Below are 23,107 nucleotides of genomic sequence, written 5' to 3'. Positions count from 1 at the left end.
TATCCTTTCACAATGAGTTTTAATACCACTGTTGAACCTTTCTTTTATTTCCGTCATTGTTCCTTCGATGTTTACATAGCATAGTAGAGTCGAAGGACTACATCCCTGTCTTCCAGCCTTTTTAATCTGAGCACTTCGTTATTGGTCTTCCAGTGTTATTGCTCCCTCTTGGCCATTGAAAATATTGCATAGTATCCGTTTTTCGCTATAGTTTACCGCTATTTTCTCTTCGAACATCTCGTACCATTTCACATCGCCGAACGCTTTTTGCCGGCCGATAAATACTATGAACGTTAATGTAATCTGTAGAAAGCTGCGTAGGTCGCAAGGTAGTAAGTCATTAACTGCATACAAAATGGCGTTATTGATTCAAAATTACGTGTTCCGGCGTTTGCCATTATCAGATAATCTCCAAAAACAGAAAATTATGTACAACTATACACGAAATAAAAATAATGATAATAGTAAAAATAGTAAAAATAAAAGTGATCAGAGAATTTGGTATCAAATCTAAATTAGCAAACCTTATTTGTGAAACGCTGACAGACATCAAATCAAAAGTAAAGTTTCAGGGAGAAATATCGAAAGCATTCAACATAAAAACAGGTGTAAGGCAACGTGATCGCCTGTCTCCACTCCTCTTTACCTGCGTACTAGAGAAAATAGTAAGAGAATGGAAACAAAAACTGAAAGAAGAGAAGCTATCACCAACCAGACTGGGAACTTAAAAACAAAGGTACTGAAAGTCACTGTTTATCATTTGTGGATGATTTTGCCATTCTTTCGGAAAACCTAACAAATGCTGGAATACAAATCAATCTCATAGCAGAAACAGTCAACAAAGCAGGTATAAGAATATCTGTAGAAAAAACAAAATTTATGACAAATATAAAAAATGCTCCGGAATCCCTAGCAACAGATAATGGCCAGATAAAGAGGGTAAATAAATTTAAACATTTGGGAGAAATTATCCACGAAAATGGCTTAGAAAATTTCGCTGTAGAACAAAGAGTACATAAAATGGAGAGAGCTTATGGAATAACTAGGAATGTCTACAAGAGAAGGTGTCTGTCTAAAAATTTGAAGATACAGCACTACAACACAGTAGTAAAACCAGAATGTCTTTATGCAAGTGAATTTTTAGTACTGAACTACAAATTACACAAACTTGAAGTCCTAGAAAGAAAAATCATTCGAAAAATACTTGGGCCACCAAAAAATACAGAGGTATGGAAATTAAGAAGCAATGAAGTTTATCGCAACATAGAAAATACAAATGAAACACTACAAAAGAGACAACTGCTAATTTTTGGACACTTTTACAAAATGAACAGCAACAGGTTAACCAAACAGATTTTTAAATATCTTTGAGACAAGAAGTCAACAATAGCCTGGATTCAAGCTGTTAGGAATGATTTGGAAAGAAACAACATAAGTGAAAAAGATGCAATAGAGAGAGAGAGAGAGAGTTTCAGGAGGAAAGTGTTAAAAATTGAAGGATTCCAAGGCAAGAGGGAGAAGACAGGGTCAAAATGGTCCGAGGAGAGAAAAACGATACATAGTGAAAAGATGAAAGAATACTGGAGGAAAAAAAAGAACAACAAAGAAGGAAGCATTTAAATTGGTGTGTGATCCTTAGATGACCCAAATGAAGAAAGAAAGAGAGAATAATAATAATACAAATACAAAAGCAATAATTTCCTCTAAACGTGAAAACATAAGGCACATACCCTGGCACAGAAGCTAACCAGTTGATCTGAAAGTAACATGACGTTAACGTAACCAACATAAACAGATCGAACGAGGACATGATCTGTTTAGAAAGTAAATAAACTTCAACACCAGATGACATTATTTAGTGGCTATTGGCTATTATGGCGCCATCAAGCTTGACGAAGACTTTATTAGGAATAAGAATCATTCAATACAATATTTCACATTTATAACAGAAAGAGACAATAATATTCAGAGCGAAATATTTTTTTGAGTTATAATTTTCATATATAGCGCATACCAGATGTGAAATACAGGAGTACCAACAGCAAATAAGATTAAATACACGATTTATTAACTACGTGCGACCTAAACTATAAGATCACTGATCGTATGTACTGGATGAGAGAATCCAACGTCACAGTACATTAAGTGCACTCACTACCTAGTGTGCCTGGGCAAGAGACTATGATACAAAAGCGAAAGCCGTTTACTAACTGATTTTTTTTCTGTTCGTGCAGTTTATTTCCAAATTTTCCATGCACTAAGAACAATTACTTCTCATATTAATGTGTCTTGATTTTTCTTCAGTCTTAATTCCATTATCAACAGCAAAGTCAGAACTGCCTCTCTAGTGCGCTTACGCTTCCTAAAGTCGAACTGATCGTCCAACAAAGCCTCAACTTTCTTTCCATTCTTCTGTATATTATTCTTGTCAGCAACTTCGATGCAATAGTTGTGAAGCTGGTTGCACGACACTTCTCGCATTTGTCGCATTCATATTTTCTTATAAAAGTATTTTCGATAAGTATCGTACTACCGACAATGCGCTTTCAGTAGGTACTTCAGAAGTTTATAAAAATACTTATGTGTAGCCTTAATGTAATTTTTCCGTATTGACTCTGTGATCGTTGTCGTATTTTGCATTTCCTGCACGATAGCACCCATGGTCATTTTTCTCGTCTGTCAGTACTTGTTTTCTTCTGCGCAGGCGCAAAACTTCCTCATCGCTATAATTCTGGCTGCCATGGTCGACTTCGTCGTTGGCATCTCGATGGGCCCACGCTCGGACGTCGAGAAGGCCCAGGGATTCGTTGGTCTAAGTAGTAAGTATGTGCTCAATCATCAAACCTCTCACGGTATGGTCCTATCGTTTCACACTTGGCCGGCTGCCGTGTAAACGGCGCCAGTACACGGTTGTCGGGATGTGCACTGCCTGAACGGGGTGTTCAAAAAGTCTCTCCGCAGTGCCGTATGATTGTTAGCCGCGCGTGCCGTATGCCGCAGTGAATATACCGAAATGAAACTCAGTGAAATATAAGTTATTAATTTATTGAATATTCATTTTTACTGAGATAAATGAAACAGTGGAATGTTGGGAGAGTCCGCTTGAAGGGAAATAACGCAAGCAGGCGAACAATCATACAGCACGCACGGCTAACAATCATATTGCACTGCGGAGAGACTTTTTGAACACCTCGTACTTTCCTGGCGCCGGCTTAACGGCACACGATTGCCGTGCTTGTGCTGTGGGAAGCCGGCAGCCCCCACTGGCATGACCGTCAAACCGAGGCAACCAATGGAACAGGGGGTAGGGCCATTGTTAGCGTTCACATTTGGTGATATTTGAATTTAGTGATCTTTCGTGTGAAATTATGTTTATAGTTAACTATTTTTATCCTGGTGGACATTGAAACATTTTAGAATTCAACATTACTTAAAAGAAAATCATGAAAAATAGTTCCAATTCAGTCCCAACTGATTAGTGCCTTGAAGCAAGCCAGATCACCAAACATAGTTTCTCAATGGGATAATTCCGTAATTAGACGGTTTCGACGACTATGAAGTAGCGAAATTCCAGATGAGATTATTACAAATCGTTTCTGAAATAAAAATCCCAAAAAATCCGGTAAATGCATGTGTGGCTGTTTGTCGTAGCACATACCACGGACAACATTCAGCATAGGGTAGCCACCACAAGACCGTATAGTCCCGTTGCTAACACTCCGCAGAGACATTTTGCACATGCTCAAATGGTTCAAATGGCTCTAAGCACTATGGGACTTAACATCTGAGGTCATCAGTGTCCTAGACTTAGAACTGTTTAAACCTAACTGACCTAAAGACATCACACACATCCATGCCCGAGGCAGGATTCGAACCTGCGACCGTAGCAGCAGCGCGGTTCCGGATGTGAAGCGCCTAGAACCGTTCAAACGGCCGGCTTTTTGCACATTCCCCGCTGTCTCAGATCACTACGATACTTCATCACTTAATTCATTCAGTTTCTAAATTAAATATTTCAAGTTTTTTCTTAAAAGTCGCTTTGCATTTAAGATTTTTGTCTGTTACAATGTTATATTTTAATAATTTATTAAATATATTTTAATAAAAACGTCTTTGCTTCTTAATATGTTTGAAATGTATAATATTACACTGAAGCGGCAAAGAAACTGGTTTAGGCATGCGGTCAGCAACGCCTATATAAGACAACAAGCGACTGACAAAGTTGTTAGATAGGTTACTGCTGCTGCAGTGGCAGGTTATCAAGATTAAAGTGAGTTTGAACGTGGTGTTGCAGTCGGCGCACGAGCGATGGGTCACGGCATCTCCGAGGTAGCGATGAAGTGGCAATTTTCCCGTACGACCATTTCACGAGTGTACCGTGATTATCAGGAATCCGGTAAAACATCAAATCTCCGACATCGCTGCGGCCGGAAAAAGATCCTGCAAGAACGGGACCAGCGACGATTGAAGAGAATCGTTCAACGTGACACAAGTGCAAACCTTCCGCAAATTGTTGCAGATTTCAGTGCTGGGCCATCAACAAGTATCCGCGTGCGAACCATTCAACGAAACATCATCGATATGGGCTTTCGGAGCCGAAGGTCTACTCGTGTACCCTTGATGACTGCACGACACGAACTTTACGCCTCGACAGGGCCTGTCAACACCGACATTGGACTCTTGACGACTAGAAACATTGCCTGGTAGGACGAGTCTCGTTTCAAATTGTACCGAGCGGATGGACGTGTACGGGTATGGAGACAGCCTTTCCAAGCTGGTAGAGGCTCTGTGTAATGGCGTGGGGCGTGTGCAAATGGAGTGATATGGGACCCCTGATACGTCTAGAAACGACTCTGACAAGTGACACGTACGTAAACATACGTAAGCATCGTGTCTGATCACCTGCATCCATTCGTGTCCATTGTGCATTCCGGTGGATTTGAGCAATTCCAGCAGGACAATTCGATACCCCACACGTCCAGAACTGCTACAGAGTGGCTGTTCTGAGTTTAAACACTTCCGCTAACCTCCAAACTCCCTAGACATGAACGTTCTTGAGCATATCTGGGATGCCTTGCAACGTGCTGTTCGGAAGAGATCTCCACTCCCTCGTACTCTTACGGATTTATGGACAGTCCTGTAGGATTCATGGTGTCAGTTCCCTCCAGCACTACTTCAGACATTAGTCGAGTCCATGCCACGCCCTGCTGCGCCACTTCTGTGTGCTCGCGGGACACTACATGATATTAGACAGCTGTATCACTTTTTTGGCTCTTCATTGTAATACATTAAAGTCCTTTGAAGCAAGAATAGAAATAAGAATTAAATTTTTCATTTTTCCTGACTGCGACTACTGATACACACTGAAGAGCCAAAGAAATTGCAGCCGTGCACCCGGCACGGTTGCATGGGCGCCGCACACGTGTTGAACGGTCATAAGAGTCCATGTCTCATCTGTCGTCACTCCTTGGGAGCGCGCTATGGTTTCACATGCTCATATGAACAATCAGAACTCTTCTCTTTTCCCAATCTTACTATGAATGATTTTTACATCTGCTGTATACTAACAAAGTGTGTCGTTTGAACACTAAATCGGGACTCGTGTGTCAAATAACTGAGTGTTCACTCTGGTGCGATCGAATGGTGTGCGAAAGTAATCAAGATTCACAAGAACTAGTAAGTGGATTAGACTACCTTTTCTAGCTATGAATTAAAAACAAACAAGAATAGGCTAAAATAATGAGGAACTTCGCAAATGAGAATAACATTACTAAAAGTCAAATTTTGTAAAACAAAATCAAAGAAGTAATTTTAAAGAGAGAATTCAGTCGTGGTTGCATTAACTGCAAGCACGCCTCATTTCTCTCTATAACAAAACCACGGTTGCTGTACCAGTGCCACAGAGTTTGAGAATGGAGTGGAATGACTTTTGAAAGAAGTAATTATCTTATAAAGGAAGCAACTTAACGTCATTATGGCGGAGGTAGGAGAGATTAGTGCGGATGTAGAAACCACATTCCCAACAAGTGCAATATATTTGTCTTTCACTGAAGTTACTCTACACTAAGTATTTCACAGGCTCAGATGGTGGAGCACTTGCCCATGAAAGGCGAAGGTCCCGAGCTCGAGTCTCGGTCTGGCATACAGTTTTAATCTGCCAGGAAGTTTCACATTACACTAAATTTCCTAAATATCTGCAGGTGGTAAAAATCAGGAATATGGTCTCCTAATTTGTACCAATCGGTATAAAACTTGTGCTACCCCCCCCCCCCCCCCCCCCCCCTGAACGATGGACCTTGCCGTTGGTGGGGAGGCTTGCGTCCCTCAACGATACACATTGCCGTACGGTAGGTGCAACCACAACGGAGGGGTATCTGTTGAGAGGCCAGACAAACGTGTGGTTCCTGAAGAGGGGCAGCAGCCTTTTCAGTAGTTGCAGGGGCGACAGTCTGGATGATTGACTGATCTGGCCTTGTAACACTGACCAAAATGGCCTTGCTGTTCTGGTACTGCGAACGGCTGAAAGCAAGGGGAAACTACGGCCGTAATTTTTCCTGAGGACATGCAGCTTTACTGTATGGTTAAATGATGATGGCGTCCTCTTAGGTGAAATATTCCGGAGGTAAAATAGTCCCCCATTCGGATCTCCGGGAGGGGACTACTCAAGAGGACGTTGTTATCAGGAGAAAGAAAACTGGCGTTCTACGGATCGGAGCGTAGAATGTCAGATCCCTTAATCGGGCAGGTAGGTTAGAAAATTTAAAAAGGGAAACGGACAGGTTAAAGTTAGATATAGTGGGAATTAGTGAAGTTCGGTGGCAGGAGGAACAAGATTTTTGGTCAGGTGAATACAGGGTTATAAATACAAAATCAAATAGGGGTAATGCAGGAGTAGGTTTAATAATGAATAAAAAAAATAGGAGTGCCGGTAAGCTACTACAAGCAGCATAGTGAACGCATTATTGTGGCCAAGATAGGCACGAAGCCCACGTCTACCACAGTAGTACAAGTTTATATGCCAACTAGCTCTGCAGACGACGAAGAAATTGATGAAATGTATGATGAGATAAAAGAAAGTATTCAGGTAGTGAAGGGAGACGAAAATTTAATAGTCATGGATGACTGGAATTCGACAGTAGGAAAACGGAGAGAAGGAAACATAGTAAGTGAATATGGATTGGCGGGAAGAAATGAAAGAGGAAGCCGCCTGGTAGAGTTTTGCACAGAGTATAACTTAATCATAGCTAACACTTGGTTCAAGAATCATAAAAGAAGGTTGTATACATGGAAGAATCCTGGAGATACTAAAAGGTTTCAGATAGATTATATAATGGTAAGACAGAGATTTAGGAACCAGGGTATAAATTGTAAGACATTTCCAGGGGCAGATGTGAACTCTGACAACAATCTATTGGTTATGAACTGTAGATTAAAACTGAAGAAACTGCAAAAAGGTGGGAATTTAAGGAGATGGGACCTGGATAAACTGAAAGAACCAGAGGTTGTACAGAGTTTCAGGGAGAGCATAAGGGAACAATTGACAGGAATGGGGGAAAGAAATACAGTAGTAGAAGAATGGGTAGCTTTGAGGGATGAAATAGTGAAGGCAGCAGAGGATCAAATAGGTAAAAAGACAAGGGCTAGTAGAAACCCTTGGGTAACAGAAGAAATATTGAATTTAATTGATGAAAGGAGGAAATATAAAAATGCAGTAAATGAAGCAGGCAAAAAGGAATACAAACGTCTCAAAAATGAGATAGACAGGAAGTGCAAAACGGCTAAGCAGGGATGGCTAGAGGACAAATGTAAGGATGTAGAGGCTTATCTCACTAGGGGTAAGATAGATACTGCCTACAGGAAAATTAAAGAGACCTTTGGAGAAAAGAGAACCACTTGTATGAATATCAAGAGCTTAGATAGAAACCCAGTTCTAAGCAAAGAAGGGAAAGCAGAAAGGTGGAGGGAGAATATACAGGGTCTATACAAGGGCGATGTACTTGAGGAAAATATTATGGAAATGGAAGAAGATGTAGATGAAGATGAAATGGGAGATACAATACTGCGTGAAGAGTTTGACAGAGCACTGAAAGACCTGAGTCGATACAAGGCCCCCGGAGTAGACAACATTCCATCAGAACTACTGACGGCCTTGGGAGAGTCAGTCCTGACAAAACTCTACCGTCTGGTGAGCAAAATGTATGAGACAGGCAAAATACCCTCAGACTTCAAGAAGAATATAATAATTCCAATCCCAAAGAAAGCAGGTGTTGACAGATGTGAAAATTACCGAACTATCAGTTTAATAAGTCACAGCTGCAAAATACTAACGCGAATTCTTTACAGACGAATGGAAAAATTGATAGAAGCCAACCTCGGGGAAGATCAGTTTGGATTCCGTAGAAATGTTGGAACACGTGAGGCAATACTGACCCTACGACTTATCTTAGAAGCTAGATTAAGGAAAGGCAAACCTACGTTTCTAGCATTTGTAGACTTAGAGAAAGCTTTTGACAATGTTGACTGGAATACTCTCTTTCAAATTCTGAAGGTGGCAGGGGTAAAATACAGGGAGCGAAAGGCTATTTACAATTTGTATAGATACCAGATGGCAGTTATAAGAGTCGAGGGCATGAAAGGGAAGCAGTGGTTGGGAAGAGAGTGAGACAAGGTTGTAGCCTCTCCCCGATGTTATTCAATCTGTATATTGAGTAAGCAATAAAGGAAGAAAAATAAAAGTTCGGACTAGGTATTAAAATCCATGGAGAAGAAATAAAAACTTTGAGGTTTGCTGATGACATTGTAATTCTGTCAAAGACAACAAAGGACTTGGAAGAGCAGTTGAATGGAATGGACAGTGTCTTGAAAGGAGGATATAAGATGAACATCAACGAAAGCAAAACGAGGATAATGGAATGTGGTCGAATTAAGTCAGGTGATGGTGAGGGAATTAGATTAGGAAATGAGACACTTAAAGTAGTAAATGAGTTTTGCTATTTGGGGAGCAAAATAACTGATGATGGACGAAGTAGAGAGGATATAAAATGTAGACTGGCAATGGCAAGGAAAGCGTTTCTGAAGAAGAGAAATTTGTTAACATCGAGTATAGATTTAAATGTCAGGAAGTCGTTTCTGAAAGTATTTGTATGGAGTGTAGCCATGTATGGAAGTGAAACATGGACGATAAATAGTTTGGACAAGAAGAGAATAGAAGCTTTCGAAATGTGGTGCTACAGGAGAATGTTGAAGATTAGATGGATAGATCACATAACTAATGGTTGGTTGGTTGGTTGGTTGTGTTGGGGAAGGAGACCAGACAGCGAGGTCATCGGTCTCATCGGATTAAGGAAGGACAGGGAAGGAAGTCGGCCGTGCCCTTTAAAAGGAACCATCCCGGCATTTGCCTGGAGCGATTTAGGGAAATCACGGAAAACCTAAATCAGGATGGCCGGACGCGGGATTGAACCGTCGTCCTCCCGAATGCGAGTCCAGTGTCTAACCACTGCGCCACCTCGCTCGGTCATAACTAATGAGGAGGTATTGAATAGAATTGGGGAGAAGAGGAGCTTGTGGCACAACTTGACTAGATGAAGGGATCGGTTGGTAGGACATGTTCTGTGACATCGAGGGATCACCAATTTAGTACTGGAGGGCAGCGTGGAGGGTAAAAATCGTAGAGGGAGACCAAGACATGAATACACTAAACAGACTCAGAAGGATGTAGGCAGCAATAGGTACTGGGAGATGAAGAAGCTTGCACAGGATAGAGTAGCATGGAGAGCTGCATCAAACCAGTCTCAGGACTGAAGACCACATCAACAACAACAACAACAACAACAACAACAACACTCTTACAAACTGTGTCTCTGAACTTCAAGGTATGCACTAGTCTAAGGAACGATTCCATCTTTTAGTTGTTACAGCACCCTTAAACTCACAGCACCATTCCTCACTTTTTGTAATGTTTTTGTATGGTGAATTCCGTGTAGAGTTTCCAAAACATTTCATTTTCTCAAGTGAAGCTGTAAGTCTAGATCTTATCTCCTTTGCTTCGGTTAACTTTTTCATTGCGTATGCAACTCGTTATCTTATAGGCTTCTTGGCTAGACCTTGAAGTCTTGCTTGGAGATTTCATCGTTTCCCTCAGATTCGGCGATATTTCTTGGATGGACACCATTATCCCACTTTTTGCGTATCATGGGTTCTTCTGCATTAAAATTATGGGGCTTTCCGTTTCGTTCTGCAACGTCGAAAGCAAGTTTTCGTATGTCCGGCATGTATAAAGCGAACATTATCTCTTCAAATGTATGAATATGGTCTTCTAGTTTGTTTTCAACTTTGTTGTAAAACATTTTACTGCAGAAAAAAATTTTCACTTCCCTGTTTGCATTTCTACTTTTATTTTCAGCACGGCTTCGTACATTTTGTATTTCCACACATTCATTTAATCCATGATCTCCATTTAGATATACTGTCAGAGTTAAATGCTATTCATTTGTGCTCCACTTTCCACAATGCCTTTCTGGTGCCATTCTGTAATACAAAATAATTATTTAATTAATAATTTAGGATAAACAGACATTAAAATTTTATGCTCTTCCTTTCTAAACATTACATTGCACTATTAAGGCTAAACACAGTTTTTTAAAGTTCAATATAAATGACGAAGTTCTTAATATGTACCAATACAACGTCAGAAACTTATAGCGGTTCATTATAGGTAGCGTCGCCATTTTCTATTTGTCAGTTTGCTACAAACGAACCACAATGTATTGAAAGGTTAGGTTAATTCATATATAATCACTTTTTTATAACAATTTCCTTTCGCCACGATGCAGATGGAAGTCTGTTGTTTGAAATGGGTGACTTATACAGTTTGGTATTCTTCTGCCTGTTGCCATTACCTCTCAGACGGTCACCTGCTGATATGCGGTGCCTGGACCGTAAAGGTGTAAGACCTCTCGGCAGGTGATTCGTAGCCTCGTTTATAAATTCAATTAATGGCAAAAGGACAAGGGGAAGTTTACAGAACATGATGGGCAGTAAACATGATAAAAATTGGCATATGCACTCACAGAAAAAAATCGCAACACCAAGAAGGAGTTGTGCGACATAATTGAAAGTTGGTAGGCGTATTTCTACAGCTGAAAGATGATGTCTGTTCAGATTTAGCACCAGTCCCATAAGAGTGACGCTGGTAGCGCCGCTATGAGGTTGGATATCAGGTTTGCTTTAAAAACGCGCTGTAACGGTAGTGAGCGTTAGTTACCTTTGAGATTGGACATGGTGAGATGATGATAGTCTAGAATGCTTTTAAAGCGACAAAGACGTCATTATCTGCATCTCACTGAGTTTGAACGAGGCCCTGTAATAAGACTTCGAGAAGCTGGGTGTTCCTTCTGCGGTACTGCAGATAGACTTGGTAGGCATGTAGCCACTACACATAGTTGCTGGCAGCGGTGTCACGAGAATGTACGTTCGCTACAAGATCGAGAACTGGACGGCCACGTGGCACTACTGAGAGAGATGTATCGCTGGACCGCATCGTACTGCATCTGCAGCGGCAATTTGAGCAGCAGTTGAAATAAGCAGTTCTCATAATATGCAAAGATCAGCACATTCCTCAAACTGGGGAACTATCAAGAATGGGGTTCCACAAGAGTCGGTCTTGGGTCCTTTGTTGTTCTTAATATATATTAATGACTTGCCATTCTATATACATGAAGAGGCAAAGTTAGTTCTCTTTGCTGATGACACAAGTATAGTAATCACACCTGACAAACAAGAATTGAGTGATGAAATTGTCAATAATCTTTCAGAAAATTACTAAGTGGTTCCTTGTAAACGGACTCTCACTGAATTTTGATAAGACACAATACATACAGTTACGTACAGTAAATGGTATGACGCCATTAATAAATATAGACCTTAATCAGAAGAATATAGCTAAGGTAGAATATTCCAAATTTTTAGGTGTGTCCATTGATGAGAGATTAAATTGGAAGAAACACATTGATGATCTGCTGAAACGTTTGAGTTCAGCTACTTATGCAATAAGGGTCATTGCAAATTTTGGTGATAAACATCTTAGTAAATTTCTTACTATGTCTATTTTCACTCATTGCTTGCATATGACATCATATTTTGGGGTAATTCATCACTGAGGAATAAAGTATTTATTGCACAAAAGCGTGTAATCAGAATAATAGCTGGAGTCCACCCAAGATCATCCTGCAGACATTTATTTAAGGATCTAGGGATATTCACAGTTGCTTCTCAGTATATATACTCTCTTATGAAATTTGTTATTAACAACCAAACCCAATTCAAAAGTAATACCAGTGTGCATAAATACAATACTAGGAGAAAGGATGATCTTCACTATTCAAGATTAAATCTAACTTTGGCACAGAAAGGGTGAACTATACTGCCACTAAAGTCTTTGGTCACTTACCAAATAGTGAATTATACTGCCACTAAAGTGTTTGGTCACTTACCAAATAGTATCAAAAGTCTGACAGATAACCAACAAGTATTTAAGAAGAAATTAAAAGAAGACAAAAAAGTTGTTATATTAACTTAATTATGTTGTTAAATTAACTTAATTATGTCATGTATTGGAAAATTTGACTCGTTCCACATCATCACGAAATATCGTATTCATGATCCATGGAACTAGTATTAATCTAATCTAATCTAATCCACAGAGACACAACGAACAGTTACAAATCGGTTACTACAAGGGCAGCTCCGTGCCACACGTTCTGCAGCGTGCATTCCACTGACCCCAAACCACAGCCATTTGGCACTTCAGTAGTGTCAAGCGAGAGGTCATTGGAGAGCAGGGCGGAGGCTGATGTACTGTCTGATGAAAGCTGGCTCCACCTTGGTGCCAGCGATGGCCGTGTGTTGGTTAGGGGGAGACCAGTTGAAGACCTGCAACCGGCCTGTCCGCGTGCTAGACGCACGGGACCTACACCTGGAGTTATGGTTCAAATGGCTCTGAGCACTATAGGACTTAACTAATGACGTCATCAGTCCCCTAGAACTTAGAACTACTTAAACCTAACTAACCTAAGGACATCACACACATCCATGCCCGAGGCAGGATTCGAACCTGCGACCGTAGCGGTCGCGCGGTTCCAAACTGTAGCGCCTAGAACCGCTCGGCCACACCAGCCGGCCCCTGGAGTTATGGTCTGGGATGTGATTTCGTATGACGGCAGAAGCGCTCTCGTGGTTCTCCCATGCACCTTTCTTTCTTTCTTTCGCTACTGCCTTTATCCCGCATTGGGCGCAGGCTCGGCAGGGTAAAGGACGGATTTGGCATTGTTAAGTTAAATGGGTGGCCGGATGCCCTTCCTGCCGTCACCCCATACCCCCCGGTATGGTATTAGTGTACCCTAGAGAGCCTGTATAGGGAGAGAGTGGCCAACCGGACGATACGGCGGCCATTTTTCTGCCAAACTGCGGGCGGGGCTTTTGCATGGCCAGTAGTGGAGTAGTGGAGTACACACTCACCGAATCAAAAGCGCAAGACAATATGGCGAAATCATTCGTTAAATGCCTTTCTTTATAAGAATAATGTGTTATAATAATTTTCACACAGCCAATTTACAGGTCTGTTTTCAAATTTAAGTATGCATATTGTAAATTGTTTTATATGTAGTAAAAAGTAAAAACTACTTACTTCGCATAGATAAGAGTACTTGGTTGGTTTCCACAAGGCTCCTGTTTGATTTATGTCAGCCCTGTTGACTGCGACTGCCCACTGCTTTCGTCTTTCGTCATTGCGTGGAAACGCTAACATGCGACATCCACCTTCGCCTCTATTGGAACAACCAAATGCAGCACAACCTGGCATCGTTTACGAACGTCTGCAGAACGAATTACATACGTCAAAAACAATACTATACAATTACCAACGTGTTTACTTCAAACATGTAGGCCTACCGACTTCATCACAAAACGCTTCATTATTTCAACTCGTATTGAAGATCGCAAACGCTAATTACGTACTAAAAACGACATACAACTACATCGAACATGCATGCACAACGCGTAACAAGTCTCTCAATAATTCAAATACCTTTTAATCGTTTCCAAAAGTCCTCTGAACTTCAATTCAACTCAAAAGCACAGCGTGAGGCGTTTGGCGCCATTTTTCTGCCAAAGCTAATGAACCAATCATGGGCAACTTCACCTATGGCCACTTTCTCTGTATACAGGCTCTCTAGTGTACCCCAGCTGTCTGCGTCTAGTGTCAATCGTGAAATAGTGTGAATGTGTTTCAAATGTCTGCGAGTCGTGTAACTGAGGCGGGACGTGGGGACCAGCACGGTATTCACCTAGTAAGATGTGGGAAACCGCCTAAAAACCACATCCAGGCTGGCCAGCACACCGGCCACCATCGTTAATCAGCCGGGCGGATTCGATCCGGGGCCGGCGCGCCTACCCGAGTCCAGGAAGCAGCGCGTTAGCGCTCTCGGCTATCCTGGCGGTTGTGGTTCTCTCATGCACCATGAATGCAAAATTATGCCTCAGTCTGGCGTTTTGGTCTTTTGTGCTGCCAACATGATCAGCACTTCAGGAGGTGTTTTCCAGTAGAATAACGCTCGCCCTGATACCGCAGTTGTAACCCACCATTCTCCACAGAGATGCCTTGACATACTCGATCAACAGATCTGTCTTCAATGAAATGATAGTTAAATCAAGACCCTAAGCTGTCGACAGGCGTTTATGTACATCAACGGGGACAGTTGAAAATGTGTGCCCCGACTGGGACTCGAACCCGGGATCTCCTGCTTACATGGTAGACGTTCTGTTAATTTTTTTCTGATCTAGTTTTGTTCTTTAATGTTCGTTGCACTTTTCCGGGGCGGACGTACCGTGACAGCTGTTCAAGTTCCTCCTTTATCCGTTCACTCAGTCTTTTTATTGCAGAGGGCAGTTAACCCCCTGACCGAACACGCTGAGCTACCGTGCCGCCTTTTTTAAAATGAAAATGGTCGTATGGCGTCAGTGGCCGGGAGTTCCCAGGCGAGAAGTTCGGCCGCCAAGTGCAGGTCTTATTGAATGCATCACCACACTGGACGACTTGCGCGTCGACAATGGGGGTGAAATGATGATGATGGCAGCACAACACCCAGTCCCTGTGGGGAATCCATCTGATCCACTGAGGGCACAGAGGATAGTGCGACTGCAGGGATTTATTCCTTGCACGCTTCTCGTGAGAGCCACTTTCCCAACTTAATGTTCACACTCTACATTCGTAGTGCCCCTGTCCATTGGCCGGACGGAGTGGCCGAGCGGTTCTAGGCGCTAAAGTCTGGAGCCGCGCGACCGCTACGGTCGCAGGTTCGAATCCTGCCTCGGACATGGATGGGTGTGATGTCCTTAGGTTAGTTGGGTTTAAGTAGTTCTAACAAGGGAACCTCCCCATCGCACCCCCCTCAGATTTAGTTATACACTCCTGGAAATGGAAAAAAGAACACATTGACACCGGTGTGTCAGACCCACCATACTTGCTCCGGACACTGCGAGAGGGCTGTACAAGCAATGATCACACGCACGGCACAGCGGACACACCAGGAACCGCGGTGTTGGCCGTCGAATGGCGCTAGCTGCGCAGCATTTGTGCACCGCCGCCGTCAGTGTCAGCCAGTTTGCCGTGGCATACGGAGCTCCATCGCAGTCTTTAACACTGGTAGCATGCCGCGACAGCGTGGACGTGAACCGTATGTGCAGTTGACGGACTTTAAGCGAGGGCGTATAGTGGGCATGCGGGAGGCCGGGTGGACGTACCGCCGAATTGCTCAACACGTGGGGCGTGAGGTCTCCACAGTACATCGATGTTGTCGCCAGTGGTCGGCGGAAGGTGCACGTGCCCGTCGACCTGGGACCGGACCGCAGCGACGCACGGATGCACGCCAAGACCGTAGGATCCTACGCAGTGCCGTAGGGGACCGCACCGCCACTTCCCAGCAAATTAGGGACACTGTTGCTCCTGGGGTATCGGCGAGGACCATTCGCAACCGTCTCCATGAAGCTGGGCTACGGTCCCGCACACCGTTAGGCCGTCTTCCGCTCACGCCCCAACATCGTGCAGCCCGCCTCCAGTGGTGTCGCGACAGGCGTGAATGGAGGGACGAATGGAGACGTGTCGTCTTCAGTGATGAGAGTCACTTCTGCCTTGGTGCCAATGATGGTCGTATGAGTGTTTGGCGCCGTGCAGGTGAGCGCCACAATCAGGACTGCATACGACCGAGGCACACAGGGCCAACACCCGGCATCATGGTGTGGGGAGCGATCTCCTACACTGGCCGTACACCACTGGTGATCGTCGAGGGGACACTGAATAGTGCACGGTACATCCAAACCGTCATCGAACCCATCGTTCTACCATTCCTAGACCGGCAAGGGAACTTGCTGTTCCAACAGGACAATGCACGTCCGCATGTATCCCGTGCCACCCAACGTGCTCTAGAAGTTGTAAGTCAACTACCCTGGCCAGCAAGATCTCCGGATCTGTCCCCCATTGAGCATGTTTGGGACTGGATGAAGCGTCGTCTCACGCGGTCTGCACGTCCAGCACGAACGCTGGTCCAACTGAGGCGCCAGGTGGAAATGGCATGGCAAGCCGTTCCACAGGACTACATCCAGCATCTCTACGATCGTCTCCATGGGAGAATAGCAGCCTGCATTGCTACGAAAGGTGGGTATACACTGTACTAGTGCCGACATTGTGCATGCTCTATTGCCTGTGTCTATGTGCCTGTGGTTCTGTCAGTGTGATCATGTGATGTATCTGACCCCAGGAATGAGTCAATAAAGTTTCCCCTTCCTGGGCCAATGAATTCACGGTGTTCTTATTTCAATTTCCAGGAGTGTAAGTTGGCACAGTGGATAGGCCTTGAAAAACTGAACACAGATCAATCGAGAAAACAGGAAGAAGTTGTGTGGAACTATGAAAAAAATAAGCAAAATATACAAACTGAGTAGTCAATCTGGAAGATAGGCAACATTAGGGGTAATATGAACGCAGGAGCGCCGTGGCCCCGTGGTTAGCGGGAGCAACTGCCGAACGAGAGGTCCTTGGTTCAAGTCTTCCCTAGACTGAAAATTTATTTTCTTTATTTTCGCAAAGTTATGATCTGTCCGTTCGTTCATTGACGTCTCTGTTCACTGTAATCAGTTTAGTGTCTGTGTTTTGCGACCGCACCGCAAAACCGTGCCTCTCCAATGGGATCCGAAAACATTTGATCGCAAGGTCATAGGTCAACCGATTCCTCCACAGGAAAACACGTCTGATATATTCTATACGACACCAGTGACGGCATGTGCGTCACATGACAGGAATATGTTGTCGACCCACCTAACTTGTACACTTGGCGAATGGGTAAAAAGATTCTTCTACCTTGCCCGATTTAGGTTTTCTTGTGGATGTGATAATCACTCCCAAAAAAGTAGTGAAAACATGAGTTTGTCACATAAACTGCAACAAATGAATGCAACAGTTTCACAGTCGCACAGTTTTCCCTGTGCTCTGTCATTTTTTTAACGTTTTCAGTTTTTTTCCGTGTGTAGACCGTCAAATCCTTCATATGTCCAAGCAAATCTGAACATGTCCTGGAATTTTGGAGAGCGAAGTTGATTACATAAAAAATTAAACTTTTTCACTCGAGGGAAGACTTGAACCAAGGACTTCTCGTTCCGCAGCTGCTCACGCTAACCACGGGACCACGGCGCTACTGAGCTCACACTCTCCTTGTTGTTGTCTATCTTCCACATTGACTACTCAGTTTGTATATTTTGCTATTTTTTTTCATAGTTCCACACAACTTCTTCCTGTTTTCTCAATTGATCTGTGTTCAGTTTTTCAAGGCCAATCCAGTGTGCAAACTTATAACTAAATCTGAGGGGGGTGCGATGGGGAGGTTCCCTTGTAAGTTCTAGGGGACTGATGACCTCAGAAGTTAAGTCCATAGTGCTCAGAGCCATTTCAACCTGTCCATTACACTCATTACTCGCGGCAGACAATATCACCGAGTCCCGTAAGAATTCGGGCAATGCGTGTGCATCCAGCACAGAAGAATAAGGTTAGTGGCCGATTAACCTTAACTAAATGAGGATGGTATCTGTTCTTTCGGATATGTCCGAAAGAACAGATACCATCTTCATATAGATCTGTCTTCAGTCGGGCACATATGAGACATAATCGGACGACAATTCCAGCGTCATTCGCAAAGAGCATTGACCGACCAAGTGCAACGGGCCTGGAACTCCATCTCACAAACTGACATCTGGCACCTGTACAACACAATGGATTCAAGTTTGCATCCTTGCTTTGAAAATTCTGGCGGTTACACCGGTTATTAATGTACCAGCATTTCACATTTGCAATATCTTATCTCGCGCTTACATTAACCCGTGATCTTGCAGTGTTAGTCACCTACATATGTCACCTAGAGAAATGTACTCCAAAACTTTCATTACTCTACATTAATTACTTTTTGATGTTGTGATTTTTTTCCGTCAGTGTATATTGCAGGAAAACACACGCATGTATCTCTAGCGTACACTTACAAACCTGATAGTGATGGGAACAACCGGATGAAAACAATCGATTCATTCTGTGGTTGGAAAACAGTCGTTTCATTTGGTTGTAGTTGTATGTTTTGGTTGACTTATTCATTCTTTCCTTTGAGTGAAACTAGTCAGTGAGAGCCACCGAGTGAAAGCAATCGTTCAGTTGGTTGGACTACTCATTCATTCTTTTGAATGTAACTAATATGTGGCAGCAACCGAATGAAAACAGTCGTGTCAATCGGTTGTACTTTTATCTATCGGTTGGCTTATTATTCACTTATATTTCTCCAGTAAAAACAGTCAGTGGGAGTAATCGAATGAAAAGATTCGACACCGTTGTAGCTTTGCGTATTGGCTGAATTATTCATTCTTTCTTTTCAAGTTAAAACACTCAGTAGTTTTTCTGTCGGTTGAACCATGTGCTCATTCTTTTAACTCAAACCGCTGTTGACTGTTTTAGCTGACCGAGCTATCCATTCATTCTTCTGAGTGAAACCAGCCAGCAATTATCCGCCCCCGGTAGCTGAGTGGTAAACAAAACGTCATCATCGTCCATAACGTGTTCGGTCAGAGGGTTAGCTGCCCTCTGTAATAAAAAAACAGTTAATCGATAAGCAACGAACTTAAACGGATGTCTTACGACGTCTGCCCCGAGAAAACGCAGCGAACAGAAGCAAACGAAATGAGATTTTAAAAAACGTCGTCAGCGCGACAGAATGTCAATCCTAAGGGCCCGGGTTCGATTCCCGGCCGGATCGGAGATTTTCTCCGCTCAGGGACTGGGTGTTGTGTTGTCCTAATCATCATCATTTCATCCCCATCGACGCGCAAGTCGCCGACATGGCGTCAAATTGAAAGACTTGCACCCGGCGAACGGTCTACCCGACGGGAGGCCCTAGTCACACGACATTTACATTTTTAGCCAGCAATTCTTTATCAGGCGAACTAAAGCAGTGCTACTTCATACTACCAGAGCTTAGTTCTATGTGAAGATGTATCTCAGGGGCACGCCAAAGTTAACATAAGCAGCACACATGTACATTTAATTATGAACTGAACGGAGTAATTTTTCCTTCATCATTTAAAACTGATCCATATACTGTTGTGGATTAAATTGTTCCAAGTGCCACTAATGCGTAACTATTTAACCTGACGTATCACTGGGGTAGGCCTGCTATAGCTTAAATTGCCGACCCCAAAAACTTCAAAAATTCCGGACATGTAGGTCAAATCGGATTGTTTCCCAGACACGAACAGTCTGTAGACGATAAGTTGGTCCATGGTCTCGATGTTCCGCTGGAAGCGGGGACATGAGAAGAGGAATGTTTCCTTGCTTGTGTTTCAGTACTAAAAATGACAGCGGACTCGCGCCTCCTACTGATCAGCAGATATATGAGAGTAACAAGGATTTGTGAAAGCGCATTCATATTCATTGTAGTACTAATCTGCAGTAAGGGAAATGAAATCAGTCTTATACAGCTCAATGAACAGAAGGCAAATAACATTTAACACTTTCATTTGTCCGGCGGGCGAGGTGGTGCCGCAGTGCATGCGAGCGCCCATTATTGGCGGCTTCTTATTGTCTCAATAAAGAAGTTTGGAAAATACAGAGTGTTCCAAAATTGTCTTTGTAACTTTGATCACATATATTTCAGAAATGGGAATAGGTAGGCGTTGTTTGTGGCATAATGTTCATATACACCTTAGGTACTAGCAGCTGCTTAACAGAGTTCAGTGTGTTGAGGCGACCATATTTTCTACAGCAAAATTCGGGATACATTAAAAAATTAACATTACTAATGAAGTCCGAATTGAACGTAATAAATGCAAACCATCACTTTCATTTGTTACAATAAGTACGTTAAGTTATATTTTATTAGTACCTTCTAATATGAAGGTGTACGACCAGGCATACGGTATTTATCAGTGCAGTAAATTTTCTTCAACATTCTTCTGCATTCTACAACAGTCTTATGAAAACATTCATCTTAAGTTCACAATAATTTACTTTAGTCACTAACATTACTTTTGTAATTTTTACAACAAACTGTGTTTTGTCGGTGCTCCAGACATTACTCATTTGAGAAAATACCCTTTCAGTAACAGAATACCGATACAGGTGAAATGAACATACAATTTTGGATAAATCGTTTCTTAATTGTTAAATCGGGGACAAATAGGTGGCCCGAAATAGTTTTGAAAAAATTCTGGGCAGAGCTAGAAAAATCGTGATTGCCACGAAAAACGGGGGGACGGATGGTCACCTTAAATGCGTGCGCCGTCTGTAGCACACAGATTATCTAAGCGATATTCCTGTTCCGTGTCCCGGCGGAGGTTCGAGCCCTCCTTCGGGCATGGGTGTGTGTGTTTGTCCTTAGGATAACTTAGGTTGAGTAGTGTGTAAGCTTAGGGACTGATGGCCTTAGCAGTTAAGTCCCATAAAATTTCACACACATTTGAACACATTTTGTTCCATGTCCGACCTAGGATGTTCTCATTGAAGTGTGCTACTGCTGATCTGATGCGAGCTCACAATTCGTGCAAATTCCGCCCGAAAAGTAACATGTAATGGTGTTCCACAAGACACGGGTGTCAGGTATGGTCTATACAAACAGTTCCACACACTGTGCCAGCTGCAGGAGGGTGGACAGTCGATAACTAACATGGGAAAATAAGAAAAGACAGCTTTAGGTGTGTGTGAACATTATACCGTAAACGGTATCTTTCTACCTATTCCCATTTCTAAAATATACGTGACCAAATTGCAAAGACAATTCTAGAACATACTGTATGCGCATAGGAAAGCGGCTAAGCGTGCTTACCGCTGCGTTTTTAATAGACTATTACGAAGAAACTACCATAGACCCCCCTTTAATGAATGTTAACCAAGGTTTATTACAATCTATTTCCAATCAATCGAATTTCCACAGGCACGAAAAAAGGTCCAGGTTTATCCCAGACAGTTGTATAGAAATCCCTCCAGCACGCTTCTGTATGCCCCCAAAACTAGGACCATTCCAGGGAAATCAGGACGTATTGCAGCCCTAGTTGGGGGTGCAGAGGTGAGCGCAATGGTTCCCTTACGGCTATATGAACAAGAAAGGAACCTTACCTCGTTTCAGCGAGAGTTTGCATTCCGTTTTGTAGGCAATGTGTGATGATGTCCACAAATGCAAAATCATTTTAATATTCAGCCATATATTTATGTGGAAGGTAAATATTTCGCACAGAAAACTACATCATCAGCTACATACGTACGCCCTACGTTTTCAGTTTTACAGGTAGTGTCGTAGCTATTAAAAATTCACAAGCACAAATTTTCAGGACTATCTGCATGGCGTTAGGTATTTGCATGGGGCTACGAGAGATTATTTAATATTTATTAATTCGTTTTAAAACCTTGTTATATTAAAAAGTTTTTCTATTTAAATAGTTATTTTCTGGTTTTTAGTCATGTGTGTGTGAAATTTTTCAATTGATTTCAAACATTTTGATGAGATTGCATTGGGACATGTGGTAAACTTCAGGTTCATTTCAGTTTCTCTTCAGATGAGTCAATTAATATATTGCTTCTACACTGGGATGTCTCGCGAGAAGACCGCGAATGTAAAAACTAGAGAGAATCGAGCTGAGAGGGAAGTTTAGCACCAAATACCTACTCTCTGTCACAGATCAGAAGAGAAAGTGAGTTACTACTGCATTGTCGCCCAGTTTTGAGCTAAGTTGAAAGTCTCAAGTCTGTAGCTTATCGGGATGTTAGTTTACAATCAATTGCAAAATTTGTACCGAACAGACAAACCGACCGAAAAACAAAGTACCCTTTGCCACATACCACACTCGAAAGCGAGTTAATATTACGGTATCATTCAATTCTGAGCTATGTTGAAAGTTTTAAGTCTCTAGCTTACCGGGAAACTACTTTAAAACAAACAGCAAAATTTGTACCGAAAAAAAAACAGACAAGCAACCGATCTAATAAAAATCTGTTTAAAAGTGATTGTTAATTTATATATACACAAACTAGAGTGTAGGACCAGATATTAATTTTTTAAAACCAACCAAAAATTTATTTTTAATGCCACAATTACCAAAATCCGTACTTCAGTAAGTAAATTCATATATTTAGAATGTACTTTATTTTTAGAAATACACAATTTTTGTTCGCATCTCCTTGAAATAAGATAGTCTACCTGTCTCTAAGGAAGTTGTCAACATTAATTATGTTTCATGTATGGCCGAAAAGACTAAAAAAGTATGTAAATAAAATTACACAAACCCGGCGGGTACGTGCAAACACCATGTAACGGCCAAACCGACGGACACATCGGTTGTTTCACACTGATTGAAATCATTCAAACGCGATGAATGAGTGAAAACATTCATATAACGACCGAAACCGACGGAGACTTGTTTCAGTTGGTTGTCTCACACTGAAAGAAACCACTCACACACGGTGAGTGAGTGAAAACATTCATATAGCTGAGACTAGTATCGTTCGGTTATTTCATTTGGCTGAAAAAAG

At 42.3% G+C, this 23,107-nt stretch overlaps 1 protein-coding gene across 1 annotated transcript in view; it reads left to right on the top strand.

Annotated features, from left to right (window-relative positions):
- The window catches only part of LOC124804991 (bumetanide-sensitive sodium-(potassium)-chloride cotransporter), a 309,377-nt gene that overhangs the window by 207,117 nt on the left and 79,153 nt on the right, over positions 1-23,107 (top strand). Inside the window, exon 6 of the mRNA XM_047265384.1 lies at positions 2,705-2,819. Within this exon, the coding sequence (XP_047121340.1) occupies positions 2,705-2,819 (115 nt within the window). The remainder of the gene's footprint in view (positions 1-2,704; positions 2,820-23,107) is intronic.

The sequence above is a fragment of the Schistocerca piceifrons genome, chromosome 7 (assembly GCF_021461385.2).
Source record: "Schistocerca piceifrons isolate TAMUIC-IGC-003096 chromosome 7, iqSchPice1.1, whole genome shotgun sequence".
In the NCBI taxonomy this organism is placed as follows: domain Eukaryota; kingdom Metazoa; phylum Arthropoda; class Insecta; order Orthoptera; family Acrididae; genus Schistocerca; species Schistocerca piceifrons.
The sequence above is the reverse complement of the archived record's forward strand: the minus strand, read 5'-3'. Positions and strand labels throughout refer to the sequence as shown.